The sequence below is a fragment of the Manacus vitellinus genome, unplaced genomic scaffold, assembly GCF_001715985.3.
Source record: "Manacus vitellinus isolate BGI_N305 unplaced genomic scaffold, ASM171598v3 scaffold_15_pilon, whole genome shotgun sequence".
In the NCBI taxonomy this organism is placed as follows: domain Eukaryota; kingdom Metazoa; phylum Chordata; class Aves; order Passeriformes; family Pipridae; genus Manacus; species Manacus vitellinus.
The window spans coordinates 3,941,413-3,958,698 of record NW_021939122.1 but is presented as its reverse complement, the minus strand read 5'-3'; the positions used below and the strand labels follow the sequence as shown (position 1 = coordinate 3,958,698).

At 44.9% G+C, this 17,286-nt stretch overlaps 1 protein-coding gene across 1 annotated transcript in view; it reads right to left on the bottom strand.

Moving 5' to 3' along the window:
- Nucleotides 1–620: 620 nt before the first annotated feature.
- Nucleotides 621–17,286, bottom strand: part of SYNPO2L (synaptopodin 2 like) — a 37,955-nt gene continuing 21,289 nt past the window's right edge. The window contains exon 4 of the mRNA XM_008924326.3: nucleotides 621–7,231. Coding sequence (XP_008922574.2) covers nucleotides 4,914–7,231 — 2,318 coding nt within the window. The 3' untranslated portion in view covers nucleotides 621–4,913. The remainder of the gene's footprint in view (nucleotides 7,232–17,286) is intronic.

Here is a 17,286-nt window from a genome sequence, read left to right as displayed (position 1 = left end):
TGCTGTCTGTGAGTGAGATGCATCTGGAAAAGGTGACCTCCTACCACTTGTCCTAAACTGAACACAATAAACCTCTCGGGAACCAAAAACTGAGTAGACATTAACATGAACTGAGTTAAGGTTAGCACTAGGATTACACTTGGAGCCTGAGGATACAGTGGGATATATTTGATTTTCTGACTGATTTTGTTTTTCTGATCTTTTGGTTAATATTAAGTTGAATCATTCAATGTAAGTTTATAATGATTTAATAGAGCTGACAAACTTCCATTGATATCAGATTTACAAGCAGAGGGTAGGTTAGAGCAGGCTGAGGAGCAGTGATAGGGCAGCCAGCTCGGGCTGGGCCATGAATTTCTTCACCCTGTCAGTGAGCATTTTATAGACTGTAGTACCAAAGTTTTGGATCTCACTTAAGTTTTTGCTTGCATGGGGCTTTTTTAATGTATAGGGGCTTTAAGTCCAACTTAGGTGTTTTTATCCCTGAGATATCCCATCCTTTTTTGGACTCTTTATATTCTCTTGGCCTTAGGAGTTTGATGATAGTGCTAACTACATGTGCTGTACACATGGCAATTCCTCCTGGGTGCCTAGCAAAGAAAGTGAAAAAATACCACCTGTAAAGTGCATATCACAAGTTTATTTTTCTGCACAAACAAATAGAAAGTGATTTTAGATTGGAAAAAAAAAGGACAAAACAGAAAAGGAAAAACAGGATTTCCATAAACAAAGATGCCAGCTCTGGTCTTCTGAGATCACATCTTGCACCAGACAGAGCACTAATGCAGGGCTCCCATTTTCAGAGTACTGACAGGTCTCTTCTAGGATCTAGATGGGTCTGATAGGGGGTGCTGGATATTATAGCAGAAAGGGAGCATATTCTTTACAAAGGACAATCTTGCCGTGCACTGTGCTCGTGTCTGGTGATCAGTGACTCCTCATCACACACAGTCTCTTCTGAGATTCTTCCTCTCAGCTGCTGCGGGATCTTGAGGTTATCTCTGGTAAGTGTTCCCATAAATTCAGAGGGAAAGGACTGTTACTTCTGAAGCAAAGATAAAACCCCAGAACTGCCACAGCTGCAATGTGTAACCTGCAGCATGATAGAGAGGAGGGATGATAGGCAGTTTTAAATCAGAGCCCATGCAGACATCTTCAAAGGGGACACTGAGGTTTGGCCTACCACTGCAGCTTATAACTTAGCAGGTGGGACATAAAACTTGTTAAACAACTGGGTTTGTCTGTGCTTGTTCAACAGCTGAGGAATTAGACATTTGGAGAGGCTCAAAACAAGCTTATATGCTTCAAAAGTATTCCTTGTAATATCACCTGTGACCTTTCTAACAGGCTAGCCACAATATTTTCAAGAGCAGACACTAGCAGAGCTGCTTAAAGCCAGCACTAGTTCAGGTTTCTTCCTTACAACTTAACAGATGCATCTCAGTATTATTTCTCATCTCATCCTACTTGCAGCTACAGGCCTTCTTTGGAATACACCACAAGCAGTGTAGGCCTCATCTGCAACACCCTCTGCTTCTGCAGATCATGTTCTGTGTCAGCATAGGATCCAGAAAAGTTTGTAAAGGGCTGAGATCCATTACACTACTTTGGATTTGCTTCTAAACATAGCTTGAAACCAAGGATGTAAGTAAAATGCAGGATTCCCAGCCTTCTGGTTCTTTCTCTTCCTCATGTTTAATATTCGTTCTCCAATCAAACCTACCTTTTTTTTTCATCTCCTGCCCATTACATTATCAGAAATGATGGGGTAAGTGCAGTTATTCCACTCACTTGGGTCATGACATCTAACACTGAGCAGCGTTTGGCCATCACGCCTTGGCAGGTATCATTGTCTCCCGGAAAGCTGGAGTGGGATCACTGAAATACTAACCACATGCAATCTCCCTTACATACTAAGGCCAGACATCTCTATTTTTCCAGTGGCAAAATGAATTTCCTGAGACACTCAGGCCCTGAGAGCAGTTAACTTTAGGGGCCTCAGGGAAAGGGACACTGGAGTAAGATTCAGACTTTCTGAGATTACTTCTTCACTGCAGAATTATCTTGAGCACCCTTTCTCTGGTCCACACAACCCCTCTCTACACCTGAGTTCAGTAATGCTTTCAGCCTGGGCTGGCTTGTCTGTCTAAGGCTAGTGGCTTAAACCACTAGCCAGTGACAGACAACTCTCCACAAGGAGATGAGACAAAGCTTTTGGAGCACTGCTAGTCCTTGAGTTCCTTCCCACATCTTTCCTAGATAAAATAGAAGACTCCTCCTTCCATGTTTGGGAAGAAACACAGATTTTCAGTTTACTTTAGCACTCAGGATGTTTTTTCCAGAAATGCTGGCAATGCAATGCAGTACGGGATGAGTGAGAAAGCAATATCCAAGATAAGTTTTGTAGCATGGCTGCTCTCCTTCACTGGAGCTAAGTGGATTCTGGTGATCTGAATTAACTCCATGGTGAGGATTTCTCCTGAGAAATCCTCTCTGGAGCTTTCCAGGGACACAAACAATCCCCTCAACAATTCAACTTGGCTGCTCCTATGTCATACAATCAGGTGCAGCACCTATTCTGACTCAGCCACACCTTTGTCCATTAACTCAAGGTGTTCCCAAAGGTTTTCTGATGATCCTCTTCCATGGCTGATAGTGTGCCAAGTGTAAGTGCTGTCCTCCTCTCTCCTCAGCATGCTCATCCTATGCTTCAGGGCCCCCAGGAATGTGCACTGCAAACACAGGCCTGCAGAACAAGTCCGGCCAGAGTAAAGGATTCAAAGGCAGGATTGTGTATTACTTCTCCTTTTCTCTCATTCTCTCCCTCCCAAGCTTGTCCAGGATTAGAGCTGCTAGGTTCTCCACCCTTCTTTTTCTTCATGGGAGAGCACATGTGAAAAATCTCAAGGTGCTCACACCTTGAGCTTGGAGGCTCTAAAAGGACTTTAGAGCCTCCAAGGAAAAGTATAGACTCAGCTTTCATGAAAAGAGCTACACATCATAAGCTCTTGCCGTGCAGAGGAAGGTTGGCTCAGACTTAGTGTGAAACCATACTAGCTGCACTGCTTATAGACTGCATCAGCCCCACTTGCACTCCTTTTTTTCTCCCCAGAACCTACAGTTTTGTATATCCAAAGTTTGTGCACAGTCCAGTCAGAGAACAGCTACTGCTTGAAGGAGAGGAGTGAGTTTTGTGGACAAGATGGACACTTGTCTCAAGTGGGGCTATGAGACTCGTTCTGCCTCCCATACATATTCCTAAGGATTTAGCAAAAGGCTGGGCAACCCTGACCCAAGAAGAGGTGGCAATCCCCTTCCCTGCAGCTGGGGCATCTGTTTGGACCCAGTGCTTCAGGAGCAATGCTTTCTTGGTGTACTTGTGGGATTGCACTGTAAAAGTGGTTGGTGGAAAAGGAGGAACACAGGCAGAAAGTAAATGGCAGGGGTGTGTGTAAACCAGAGTAGGGATGACATGCACATACACATGCACAGTCCCTATTAATATGCTGAATTCTTCCTTGGGAAATGGAATGCTTTCTTCTTTAGTGTAGAGATTAAGTCGGAGGCTAGCCTGGGACATTCAGGGAATAACCATTACTCTTTCCCCAGTATCGCCAGCAAACTGAGCTCTGTATGTGTCTGTGAGTGCAGATCTTCGGGATTCTCAGAGCACTTCAGTTTTTACCAAATAGACCCCAAGGATACCTAAATCATTTAGTATGAAATTTTACTTGTGACTTTCTGTTTTCCTGACCTCCACTTCCATACTGAGAATGTCTGTAAAGGGCCTCTGTCTTCCAGCTCATCACAAAGTTTTCAGCAAGTATTATGTCATGACCCATTTCTAATCTAGCCACACTTCCATCCTAAATAAACAAAAAGATCATATGCAAATGCATTTTCGATCCTGCCTCCTTTTAAAGTCAACTGTACCTTCTCCCATGCAATCCATCTTTGTACTTACAGCATCCATATCCTGTTCCAGTGGGACTAATGCTGCAGAGCCTTTCTTTGTGCCAACCAGCCACTGCCTGAGCTTAGCTTTGATTTTGTGTATCCTCAGAAATTGATACTTTCTTTTGCAGTTTCCACAGCTGGTGATAGCCCCACCGAGTCCACTCAAAGGCCCTCTTTGGCAAAGTGCTTCCAGACCTAAGTCATGTTTTGTATCAGCTGGAATGACTCTCCCTTTTACCCCCAGCCCTGCTGACTGGAGGAATGGGGCACACACGGCCACTCTCCTGCACAGGGCACACTGGCCACACGTGCATGGGCAAACACCACCGCTCACTCTGCTCTCTTGCTTTCTTTCCCATGCCCTTCCAGAGGGAAGTCTGGGAGAGGTGCCTAAGGTGAAACCCCACTTATACTTTCACTTCCTGCTGAGTGTTGCTGTGTACATGTGTGTGTGCACACAGGTGCATGTGTACAGACTGACAGGCTCAGAGAGGAGCAGTCTAACAGGAAAGGACTTCTGTAATCCCACCTCTCACCCTTTCTTCTGGGAAAGCTGTTGCCCCCCAGTTTCCCTCCATTCAGGGGTGACTCCAAAGCCCTTGGGAAAGGAAAATGACTGCCTCCTGTGTGTCCTCCTGTGATACAACTCCTGCCATTACCCCCTCCAGAGGTGAGTTTTGCTGCTGTGTACAAGTTCCCAGTCTCTGTATACCACTCATGTACCCTTTCTCCACATTCTTCCTCCTATTATAGCCACAGCCAGTAAGCCTTTCTGTGAAGTTTCCCACCTGAGACCAAAGGGAGGCTGGGGGAGAGGGTGGTGCAGAAGGGGAGTAATTTGGTTTGGGTTTTTTTCTTCATTTTGTGTCACTCACCCCAATGTACTGAGCTGACATGAAAGACAAAACAAGCACTATCTCTGCGGGGCCACAGACGGGATGGGAGGAGTACCTGCCTCAGTGGTGGCCAAAACTTGGCCTCCACACATTGGCCTGCATCCCTGTTCTTGCTGCTGAGAATTTGGGCCTGGCCACCTGAAACCGAGAGGCAGAGGCTGGATTTGGAGAAGGCCCCTGGCCCACCTGACCAGGCTCTGGGGAGCTCTGATATGGTTTTGGGGACTGGCTGAGCTCCACCTTAAAGGGTGCCGGTGTAGCAGGGGCAGAAGAGGCCATTTCTGTTCTCCACAGTGGCTCATCCAGCGTGGTTGCTGAGCGGGGCATAAGCACGGTAGGTGCCAGGCTGCTAGAGGCTGGCATGGGAGCCGGAGTGGAGAAGCGACGAATCTCCTGGGTCTTGGCTGTTTTCACGGGCACCTGCTTGGCTGCCATGAAGGATGAGCTAGCCTGCGGGGCTGGCTGACCAGAATTCTGAGTGCTGGGGCTTGGGGGATCCCCAAAACAGAACATGGCTGACTTTAATTGATAGGGCTGGTGGCGCATTATATCAATGACCTTGATCCCTGATTTCTGGCCAGGTGCCTTTTTCACTTTGCTCTCTGCTTTGCTAGCCTGAGATTTGCTGGCTGCCAGGGGATAGAAAGGGGAATGCATTGGGTTGTAAGCTATTGGAGGGGGAGCCCGGATGTTGGGTGAATATTTCCAGGATGAGGGTAGAGAAGGGGAAGGAGAGGGGGTCCTGGGCTTGGGGTCCGGCTTCGGTGTTGTCTCCACCACATATTTGTCCATGCGGCTCTGGCGTTTGGCAAAAAGCTCTGCCCCCTTGCCTTTAAGCTGAGGCATGTCCTGGGCCCCATTTACCAGTCCAGCATCTGGCTTAGGAGCCACTGGAGGTGGGGTCTTGAACTTACGGCCCGAGGACTGCATGAAGTTGCAGGCCTCAGCACCCAGGCTGAGGAAGTCTTCCTCAGGCCCAGACTCGAAGCCTGCCCCGGGGTGGTCACCTTTCGGCTTCTCATCCAGGTTCTGCACCAGAGACAGGAGCTCAGGATTGGGTGAATTCTTCTTCTTCTCCTCAATCTTACTGAACATGGGTTTCTTGTTGCCCCGCCGGCGAGCCTCCTGCAGGATGCCTGTGCGGGGAGCTGGCACAGCAATCCTCTGCTCCCTGGAGGTTAAGGGCTCCGAAGGAGGCCGTGGCATTGCTGGAGTGATGGCAGGAGAAGGCTGCTTTGGCACAGGGGAACTGCTTCTCATGTGCTGTGATGGTGCTGGACTAATATACAAAGAAGAAGAGGCTGTTCCATGGACTTGTGGCTGGGATGCTGCAGAGGCCACATCCCCTCCTGGCTTTGAGGGAGTTGACAGAAAGATAGAAGTGGTGGATGTCCGAGCAGTGTTGGCAGAAGGCTTAGTTTCTGGAGAACTTCCTCCTTTTGGCTGTGACTCCAGTGGTGATGTTGGCCTTCCTGGTGCAGGGATATACAGAGATGTGGAGGAGCTGACTGCACCACGGTGTGTTGGCACTGGTGCGTTGGCAGGAGCCGGAAATGAGAAAGGGGAAACCACTGTGCTTTGCCCACTCAGATTTTCACTGGGTTTTTTGGGTGCAGATGGCCTAAAGATGACAGAGGATGTTGCTGGGCGTTGGCCAGAAAAGCCAGGAGTAAAGGGCCGTGCAGACCTGTTGAACATGCTTGTTGAGCTTGCAGAGAAAGGGTCAGGGGTGCTTGGGGGAGGTGGGAAGAAAGTGGGGCTAGGAGCAGCCTGAATCTCAGTAGGGAGGGTGGCTGGCTGCTTGCTGGGCACTTGCACACTTTCCAGGTGGATGCTGAGGGGCATGCTGTCTGCCTTCTCCTCTGGCACAGGCATATCTCCGTTCACTGTGCCCTGCTTTGGCTGGGCAGCTGGGTCAAGCTGGGGGCTCTTCTGCACTGGAGCTTTCTCAACTGTGTACTTCCCAGCCCGTTCCCTCTGCTGCTCAAACAATCGTGCTCCTTTACCTGAGGCTTCACTCAAACCTTTTTGCTTCTCTTCCTTCTGTTCAGTGTCAGACTTGGACTTCTCAATGTCTAGGTAAGTGTTGTCCCAGTCTGAGTGGTTAGTTAGGCTTCGGGCATCAGAGAAACCTTCCTCATCAAATTCAGACTCACTAGTTGGAAAAACTCCGTCTTCCTCCTCGTAGGAGCGGTCTTCGTCGACACTCCCAAAGCTTACCAATGTATACTTCTTAGCCCTCTGCCTGCGCTTCTTAAACATCAGCACCCCCTTGGAGTGGGGGTTGGGTGCATCTGTCAGCAGGGATGCAATGGTTCTGCACTTGGTTTTGGCTTCCTTCACGTTCTTCTCCTGGATGCTCTCGTGGCGGTGGAGCTCTGAAAGAGAGAGAAAGAGGCAATCTCAGCTCAGCAAACGGCTGGGTGGGCAAAGGTGGACAGTGATATGGCAATAGGTGTTCTAGTGCCCATGGGAGGAAACACCTTCCCCTTCTTTTTCTTTCCTGCTTTTGCTGATGATAGGGCCTTTAGGAACTGTCGATAGAAACCCAGGAGCAGTTTTCTCTTTCCCTGCAAACACAATACAAGTAAATGCAGGTGTGGGCAGGGAACTTCTCCCAGAGGGAGGAAGTCCCCTGGGATTTCCTATTTCTGAAGGAGGTGGCTAAGAGTCCCAGGCATTTTTACAGTGCCTGGGAATTTTTACCATTTATTTATAACCCTGAAGGTGGAGCCCTGCTTTCTGCAGACCTTCCTCTTACCATATAGAGGACTCCCAGGAACAAGTAATATCTCTGGCCCTGAGAGTTCAGGAAGCAGCCGCTGCTACTGTTAGCACCATGCATGTGTGCAACAGGAGACATGCTCTGCAGGCACAGCCAGGCTTCTCCTGATCTGAGCCCTGCAATGCCAGCCACAGTCAGTGTTGTGCAGCAGCCTTGTCTTTAGGGGCTGTTCGCTGCTCTGCAGCAGCCCTGCCACCACAAGAGGCAAAGGAGGCATGCTCTCACCCTTGCTGGAGTCCCTTCCCTGTGCCCCATGCCCAGCAAGGAAGACAAGTATTTGCTCCTGACCAAGAATCCTAGACCCACACAACTGATCAGCCAGGCCAGAAGGAATCCACTTAGACAGGCTTGCTTAGACAACACCACTTTGGACACTGGCATAAAAGTGTGGGATAATCATTTTCCACCTGCTCTGCCAGCCCAGCAGTCAGTAAAGCCCCAAGGAGGAATGTTGGATTCTCTGTCTTTGTGTGCAGGGAAAACAGGCAGTGAACAAGATTCAATAGTAAAACCAAACTCAGCTGCCCTAAGAAAAGTATGGACTTGTCTTGAGTCAGTATTGAAGTGGCAGAAATCAATACTAACCTTGCACAGAAAAAAGCCTCACATAACTAAACCATAGACTAATTTCAGTTTTCTTTCAATTCATCCTTTTCCTTACTCCTGTTGTCTTTTTCCCAGCACGAAAGTGCAGATGAAACAACCATCCACTGTCTAATAATTTGTCAAAAAAATGTGTTAACACTTTGTCCAGCCCTACATTCTCAAGAAAGAGGTAAAAAATTATGCCCTGCAGAAGAGGGAGAGGGTGGGAGGGGAGAGGAGAGCTACAGGCAGTGCTGGGGGATGGTGTTAGCTCAAGAGATGATGGAAGCTGCTCAGTCCTCTCAGGATCTCACTTCTGACCATTCCTCTCCTTTGCACCCAGAAAACTGGAAACAGCAAAATCAATGCTGAAAAAATGGCTCACTATTTGTACTTGCATTTGCAAAGTGAAGGCTCTCTGCGAACCCTTTCTGACAGAGTGACTCCACCCTGCTGAACCAAGATTGAAGTAGTGTCCAGGTTTTTATGTTTTAGTGCTCTTCAGGGCAGTCATAGACTTGCTCTCAAAGACCTGCTCTCCATAATGGAAACAAGCTGCAGTCCCTGAAGGACTGTCCACTCCACTTACAAATCAGCATGTGTGTGTCTCTGGGGGTTGTTCACAATGGAGGAGATAAGGGAGGTTGCTACAAGCATCCTTGCTACAAGCTATGAAAGCTCACCTCGTGGTATTTGGTTTGTAAATTTACAGGGAGAAAGAGCAGCACTACAGAATCTTAGTCAAGTGCAGAATATGGAAACTCTGGCCCCTGGATGACTCGTGGGTGGATTTCTGGCATCAGGAACTAACAGCAAGGGAGCTACAGCATCCAAAGGGAGGGTCTGTGCAGCCCCTTCTGACAGCAGAGTACTATGAAAGCACCAACTCTCGAGTCTGGGCTAGCAAATACTGTCAGGCAAAATATAAAATAGACAGTCTTGGCTATAACTCCACCAGCTCTTGATCCTGGCTTAGCATTAGCAACCATGTACAACTTCCCTGGAAAGTTGTTCTGAACTGCCCTGTGCTCTGAAGCAGCTGGCAAGTAAGGCCCTCTGGGACCTGCTGCTCACCTCGGTCTTCTCTTTTTCATACTTTCTTCATCATCAAAGGCTAAAGCACATAACTACTTATACCAATCCTCCTAACAGAAAAATGATCATGCTATTCAAATTACAATCTTCCACAGCAGTTTAAGAGAAAAGAGTAAGAGAAACCTTCCTGAGATGACTTGCTGAAGGTAAAAAGCAAGAGTGAAATCAGAATAGGCAAAAGAATAGGGGAAGGAGAGTAGAGTAAAAAGGAGAGGAAAGGAAAGAAGGAAGAGAGAAGAAAAAAGAAAAAGAAAAGAGAGAAAGAAGAGAAGAGAAGAGAAGAGAAGAGAAGAGAAGAGAAGAGAAGAGAAGAGAAGAGAAGAGAAGAGAAGAGAAGAGAAGAGAAGAGAAGAAGAGAAGAGAAGAGAAGAAGAGAAGAGAAGAGAAGAGAAGAGAAGAGAAGAGAAGAGAAGAGAAGAGAAGAGAAGAGAAGAGAAGAGAAGAGAAGAGAAGAGAAGAAAAGAAAAGAAAAGAAAAGAAAAGAAAAGAAAAGAAAAGAAAAGAAAAGAAAAGAAAAGAAAAGAAAAGAAAAGAAAAGAAAAGAAAAGAAAATCAGAAAAGTACAGACATTTGTACCTGCATAAGGCTGATCCAAGCTTGAGAAGGCAGAGTCCAAACCTGGAGAGCTGGGCATGTCACAAAGCCCGTTTAGTTCACAACTCCCCATAAACAGAGAGAGAGGCAATGAGAGAGGAGCAAAGCAGTTCCCTGCTGGAGTAGAACCAAAACTCTGAGATGTCCAAGCCCTTTCCTATCAGTTCCACAAGCCTTTTAAAGCCTCTCTTTTGTCTCATAGGCATTGCTGCTGAAAGCCATGAGGTCACTTTGTCTATTTTTGTCTTTGTAGCTTCATCACTGAGCAGTGTGATGGACATTGTCACCTGGCACTTAAACACCCTCCTTCTTTTCCCCACCCTGTACTCTGTGTGAGGAGAAACTCCTCTCTATTATTTTAAAATAAGAAAATAGAGTCTATATTCTTGCAGCTTCTTTGGTGCAAGCTTCAGGTTTGAAAGGTGCAAACTTCAAGTTAGTGTTACCAATTGTAACACTGTTGTCACAGAATTTCTGTGCCAAAGAGCCCTTCAAAGAGATGAAACTAACACAGTGCAGGTGTCCAGCATGGACAGGCATAAGAAACCCACACAGAAGGAAGGCAACTTTCCTTGTCTGAAATCCTCAGAGAGCACACAGCTCCAGGCAAACATAAGGGAGAAAAGAGAAAGGAACATCTTTCTTTTTGTGTATATGTCAGTTTTCTTCCATGTGTGACGAGAAACAGTCCATGATACAGATTGCTGTTGTGTACCAAGACTGAGGAATACTTGACAGAGGAGCATTAGGATCCTGGGTGCCTGCAGTGAAGTCGTTTAGTTGAATTAAAATAGAGGCTGTTACCTACACAACTGAAGAGTCTGGCTGTGCGCAGGGAGGGTGACGGAATGTTTGGAGGCCAAGAAGTGGTGTTTTGGCATCACCATTCAAAGCTCCAGCACTGGAGACTGAGGTGTTGAGAGATCAGATGCTGGTAGTAAGGACTGTGGTGGACAGGGAGGAAGGGAACAGATGGTAAAGGGAGTCTGCAAATCTCTGCAGTCTTGGCCTGCTCAGCACCTCCTCACACTTTGCCTTACTGCCTCTTCCTGTACTCCAGCAACAGCCCCAGTGAGAGAACCCCAGAGCCATGGCCAAAGGGGCTGTGATTCTCCCCCCCCAGCAGCACCAGCCTTAGCAACTCTGCAGCCTAGGACTTGAGCAGACCTCCAGTGTTTGTGAGTCTAGAAGAATGAAGGTCTGACCATACCTTCTGAAATCCAGTGGCCATCACTGCAGGCCAAGGAGACAACTCCCCCAGGCAACGTTGCTATGGGGAGACTGTCATGGCTCATACAGAGGCTCTTACAGCAAGAGCAATGAAAGTGGTTCAGTCTCTTCTTTGATGAATATACATGTAGGTTTCCTCTTTGGGGAAACCTTGTAATACCTGATACATGCAATTGGAATGGGAATACAGCTCCGTATCTATTAAGAATATTCAAATGAAATAGATAGGAGAGTAAAAGGAAGAGTTACAAAACTCTCATAAATTCTGTTGGTGTGGTGGATAATTTCTATTGAATTTTTTTGTCCGCATTTAAATCACTAATTTCATGTCCCCACTGAATTCTGTTGGAAAAATCCACAAAAAGGAAAGATTTCTATTAAGCAAAGCCTATGAAGATTTTTCTATGAACTTAATTTAACAAAATTTCACTGAAGTGAAATGAATTTTGTTACTAATTACAGTGAAGAGAAGTGTAAAAAGTATAAGTCTTTTCAAGATAAGGCCTTATTAAAAGAAAACACTTTAATATGTGCTCAGGAAAACTACTGAACAAGCAGGCTTATGTGATGTCAGATACTGTTCATGTTCTCTAGGAAACAAAAAATGGTAAATTTTATTACCAAAAATCAAATTCTAGAAAAAACATTACCATAGAAAATAAGCACTTTGGTAATTTCAGACATAAAGAGCCTGTTCCTTGTGATGAAATGCTACTTGTCTGCTATTTTTTTTCACATGGGATCACCTAGAATTTTGTTCTTTGAGCTATTTATGTTAGACAAGGTCATTTTTCCATGGCTAATGTTGCAAATATCTCAGTAAGTCATCAGAGGCTATAGACATCTCATACTTTTCATACCTGGAGTCCTTTCAAAATAAGATTTGGATGGGTTATATTGACCTTCTAAATATTCCCCTGTTGAAAGCTTCAACCTTTCAAGCTTTGATCACTATTTAAACTGCAAACAGTTAAGCAGAGGAGTATATATTCTTTTACTTGAAAGAAGTGGTAAAACTCTCAGGATAGGAAACATGTCTCTCATTCTTGGATATTTGCACGCTTCCATCACATAACCTGTGCATAATATAAAACATGGATATGGCTTCAGCTCCAGTTTAGGATGCTACAGGCAAATGCTTCAGTCCTACTCAAGTCTGCAACACTTAAGTACGTATCTGAGGTCTGAGGTTAAATAGTTAAATACTTGTCAAACCAGTATTTATTCTTAAATGGCTAGTGATTTTAAGTGTCCCAGTGAGACACTACCCCGCTGCAATGTCCTGGTTTTTGAAAAACAGGAATCACCTTTTCTGCAGATGAGCTGACAGCCCATGAAAGAAAAAAACATGCCCAGTCATTTTGTAGATTTTTGACCATTCTTAGCCACGCTGATCTATCTTGAAGAGCTCTGCGAGGCAGAGAGGATGTGGAGACATCACTGTGCATAGCTGCAATACATTAGTCTCATGATATCCTGCTTGAATAGCTTGTTCACTCAAAAAATCTCCCTCAGTTGAGAGAGAGTTTGCCTTTCTTCCTGAGCTCGATGTAAAAGTGTCCTCAGTGCAGAGGCAGCACACATGGCCAGTTTTTCTGTGCTGAGGGCTCACACTCAGGCCCTGGATATTCTCTACATACTCTTTTACAACAACATTGCCAAAGTTCTGCCAAAGAGCAGCTTTCTTTTACCAGGACAGCACCTCTTGAATGCACTAGTCTTTTGCTGTTTTAGCCCAATTTCCTAAGGAAGGTTTATGCAATCATGGTGTGTGTCTTTTGATATTACCCATTTCATGCTAATAGCTTTTGAGCCCATGCTAATTTTAAGTCTGAAGTCACAAAGGTACAATGTTGGTACAATGTTTGTAAAAGTTTATGTGGGAATAAGTGGCTTGACAAAGCTGATAGACCCCACCACAGGAAGCGAGAAGCCTGAGTGCAGTCTTAATCAGGCATCAAAAACTGAAGAACACACACAACAAAGAGATTATGCATTCTCATTTTGAATGTGAGAGACATCAGACAGATTTGCATTTACTAGACATGAGAGAATGAGATCTCAAATACAAAACATTAATTAAAAGGACACTAGGATCTGCTAATTCTGCTATGTCTGACAGCAGGATACTGATTCACTGTCTCTTTGTCTTTCATGTTTCCAGAATCTACTGTGTAGTAAGACAGACAAGTGTATGTTCACCATCTGGGTATGTGGACTTGTTTAATCCTGTAGCACTTGCCATATATTCTTGTTATCCAATTGATTTTAGTCCTTTTCTGCAGCTATTCAAGTTCCAACTACATTTAAAAATCTAGCTTTTCACACGACAACCATATACCCTCCATGTGTTATGTCATCTGGTGATGAATACACAGCAAACTCCACTGAATCCCCAGGCCATCCATTGAAAATGGTATTATTGATATTTCCTGTTACTGCTTGCTAAATACAACAGTCAAGAGAAACAACACACATTTACAATGCTTCACCACCAGGCACTGGCAGCTGAAAAAGCAAATAGGAAGACAATAGTGGTTTACCTGGGAACACTTTTGAGCTCCTCAGTCCAGGTAACTCACCTCCCTCCCCTGTGTCCCCCACACACCTGGGTTTCTGTGGGAAGGAAGACCAGAGGAAAGCTGCAAGGTGTCTCAGCTAGTTTCCCGTTCTGAACAGTGGCGGTTTCGGGGCTGTGGTGTGCCCCACAGCACATACTGCTCGTTCTGTCTAGATGCAGCCAGAGTACAAGATCCACTGACAGAAGAGAGGAGGGTTGGGATTTTTAATCATCCGTCTCCTTGCCAGTCATATAACATTGAGGTGGAGAGGACCTTTGATTGGCATGTTAGTGTTTAAAGCTACATGGGTGAAAATATAGAGGTAGTCCTGTTAGATTCAGAAGCCCAGTGAAACACTACTACCAACTTAGCCAGTTAGCTAATATGACATCATGAACCATTAATAGGTATGTTTTCTGTTCTATTCTTAGCCAATTGTGCAGTCACCTTACAGTAGTCCTATCTCATCCATATTTCTCTCGCTGGAAAAGTCATGTGGAACCATATCAGGTATCTTAGAGAAGCCAACATATACTGTGTCCACCGTATTTCTTTAGCCATGAATTCTTATCTTACTGAGCAGCTCAAAGACTCTCTCTCTTTCTACGTTCTATTAGTCCATGTTGATTTTTCCACAAAGTATGCTCAAAAGAACTACTTCATTCACCTAATTGAAGCTAAATATTTATTATTAATTTTTTCTTATTCTCAATGTTATTAGAAGGGTATATTCTTGCTCTCTTTCCCTGAAACCCTTCCCATTATTCCAGGGTATTTATCAAGGACTGAGGACCATTCTGATACAATTTTTATTAATTCCTTACATTTCACCTCTATAGAGAATATGATTCAGCCTTGTCCTTTCAGTATAGTCTGTGTATCAAGATATGTTAAATCTACTTGCCCTCATTTCTGCTCCTGTTTCTTTCAAAGAGGTAGATTCTTGGTTAACGTAAGTGGTGGATGCACTGATGACAGTGAAGCTTTACACATTTCACAACAAACTGATCTCCCTTCCTACGATGGATTTAAGTGAAACTGGAGAATGATTATTTGCCAGGTTGACAGTTTTCTCCTCTCTAGCTATAATTTTCTCTCGCTTCTTTTGAGTAATGACTGTTGTTTAATTACCCCTTGTTGAAGTCCCTTTATGCCTGACCCTTTTATGCCTCTCCCTCATCCATCACTATCACTTTGTCTCATTTGTGTTGTCCCTGAGCAGACTTGTCCCAGCCCTGTCAGGAAGTCCCATATCACTTTCAGAATTGATGGAAACAACTGGACAGGGAGAGGGATTCCCATTGCCTGTTTACATTGCGATTTCTTTCAACTCAGCACTCAAAATCCTGGAAGCTAAAACTATCAGCTTAGCTAAGACAGGGGTTATATAGATATAGTTGTTTCAGTGTGATTATTGCTCTAATCACCTTTGAGATCTGTATTATTGGTAAAATTTAGGTTAATCCCATTGTTCCCCATCAACCTTTCACATCCTAAGTCAGACCAGAAGTGCACGTGCAAGGACAGGCTATGTTAACTGAATGTATGTGGCAGCACAGTGTGAAAAATCACTAGCTGGGGCTCTGCAAGGGCCATGGAAGTGTGAGCTTGGAAGAGAACTGCTGACACTTTTCACCAGCAGCAGGAGGATGAATGATCCCCTATCACGTCTGAGGAACTGTGACCCAGAGGCAGAGTCCCTGTGCTGACAATAATAATGTCTGAGTAACTGATAGTTTTAAAAAGATGCCCCAAATGACATAAGGTGGAAATACTAGGACAAAAGAGACTATATACCTTTTCATTTTGGGGATCATATAATTTTCCTCCATACATCTTCAAATACTAAAGATCTTTCACCTCCCAGAGAATGTTATATACAGCTAAATTTATTTTGAGTTAATATATTTTCAGCTAAATCCATGTCTCTGTACGGCTCTGGGGCAGCAGGATAGCAGTGAAGTACAAAGGTGGAGCAGAGCAGAGCTCTATCTGCCTCACTTCCAGTGCTACAACCCACAGCATCCTCACTGAAATGCTGGACAAGAGTGATGCCCGATGGAACGATGCTGGAGCTCTCCAGTAAGAACACCCAAGGAAGAGGGCCAGTTACTTGTGACAAATTTTGAGATGGTTCAAGAAAGAAGGAAAAGTTCAACTAGACTAGCCAAGATGGGCAACACTAGTTTATAGTCTCTGTCTTCTGCCCAAACCATTGATACATCAGCCTGACAATATCACCTCTGTGCTTTCGATAGAGGAACATAAACTGAAGGCATAAGCTCAAATGTCATACTCAAGCCTAAAAGTAGAGAAAGAGGGCTTTAGATGCCCAGAATTTATATCACTGTGGTCTTCTTTAATAAATGCCTTCCAAGTGGCAGAGAATTCAAAGCTGAATGTTAGTTATTAAATGGGGTATTCTTAAGCAAACACCTACAACTAGGCTGCAGCACTGTACGTAAACTGATTTCCCAAGTAGATGCAATTTCCAGTTTAATGTGTGCTGAAGTGAGATCAGACCCTCCATCTGTTGTTCAACCATGGAAGCTGTTGTCCTTGTTTTCCTAGTGGCTGGCTGCTCACTGAGTAGCAAGGGCCAAGGGTGATTCAACATTGCTTCATACTGCTAGGAACAGACTTCCTGTGAGATCAATAGTTCAGGCAATTAATTTTAATCTCCTGGTCTGAGCAGAATGCTTTTCTATTTTACTTTAAAGCAGGTAGGATCAGGTCAGTTGACTACTATCCTGAATCTTTTGGTCTCCTAGACTGCAGTCAATGGCAAAACCAGGAAGTTAGTCTAACAACCACATAAATGTGATCATTAGAGTCACAACTGTGAAAGCTGAAAGGCAAGTAGAAAATGTGGTGCAGTAAGTTCAAACTGCCATTCAGGTACTTCATCTTGTTCATGGCTCCTGTGGCCTGTACGGATTGTAATAGGTGGAGAGATGGCTTGCTGTGCTCACCCTCTCTGCAGAGAAATGTGACTGCAGTCACTCTTAGAAGAGGTAATCTATATGACCCTCTGATGAATAGGCCACTTATTTATAAGCACCCTATCTTTTCAAGTGATGCTGCTGTACATCCGCTTTAAACAAGAAGGATTTCCTTTTCTGATATGGAATGTAGTATCTTTGATGACTCTGCACAGGCAGCCAGGCCCATATAAAGCAGAGGAGGAAATTTCCCCACCCATTTTTCCCTCCCTTCCCCTACCATACATGGAGAGGCTCTTGAGTCCTAGGAACTAAAAATAGTTCAGAGGATAAGTTTAAATTGAGATATTTTGAAGCACTTCTTGCACTGACACAGTGTGATAGCAAGTTAGGAATAGACTGCTGTCTTGGTATGCCTGTCTTCTACTGGCAATTGGTATTTTCAGTGGTGAGAAAGGCTGAGCCCTTTGTCCTGTGAGATGATTTAGGGTGGGGGTGAAAATACAGTGCACCTTAGAGAGCACAGGTGGCTGAGAAGAAGCAACCCTGGCTACAGATGGATCCTGAGCCTCTGAGGGTGGGGTGAGAAGAGAAGGGCACTGCAGGAGCTATGGGGAAACAAAGAACCTCACTAGCAACTA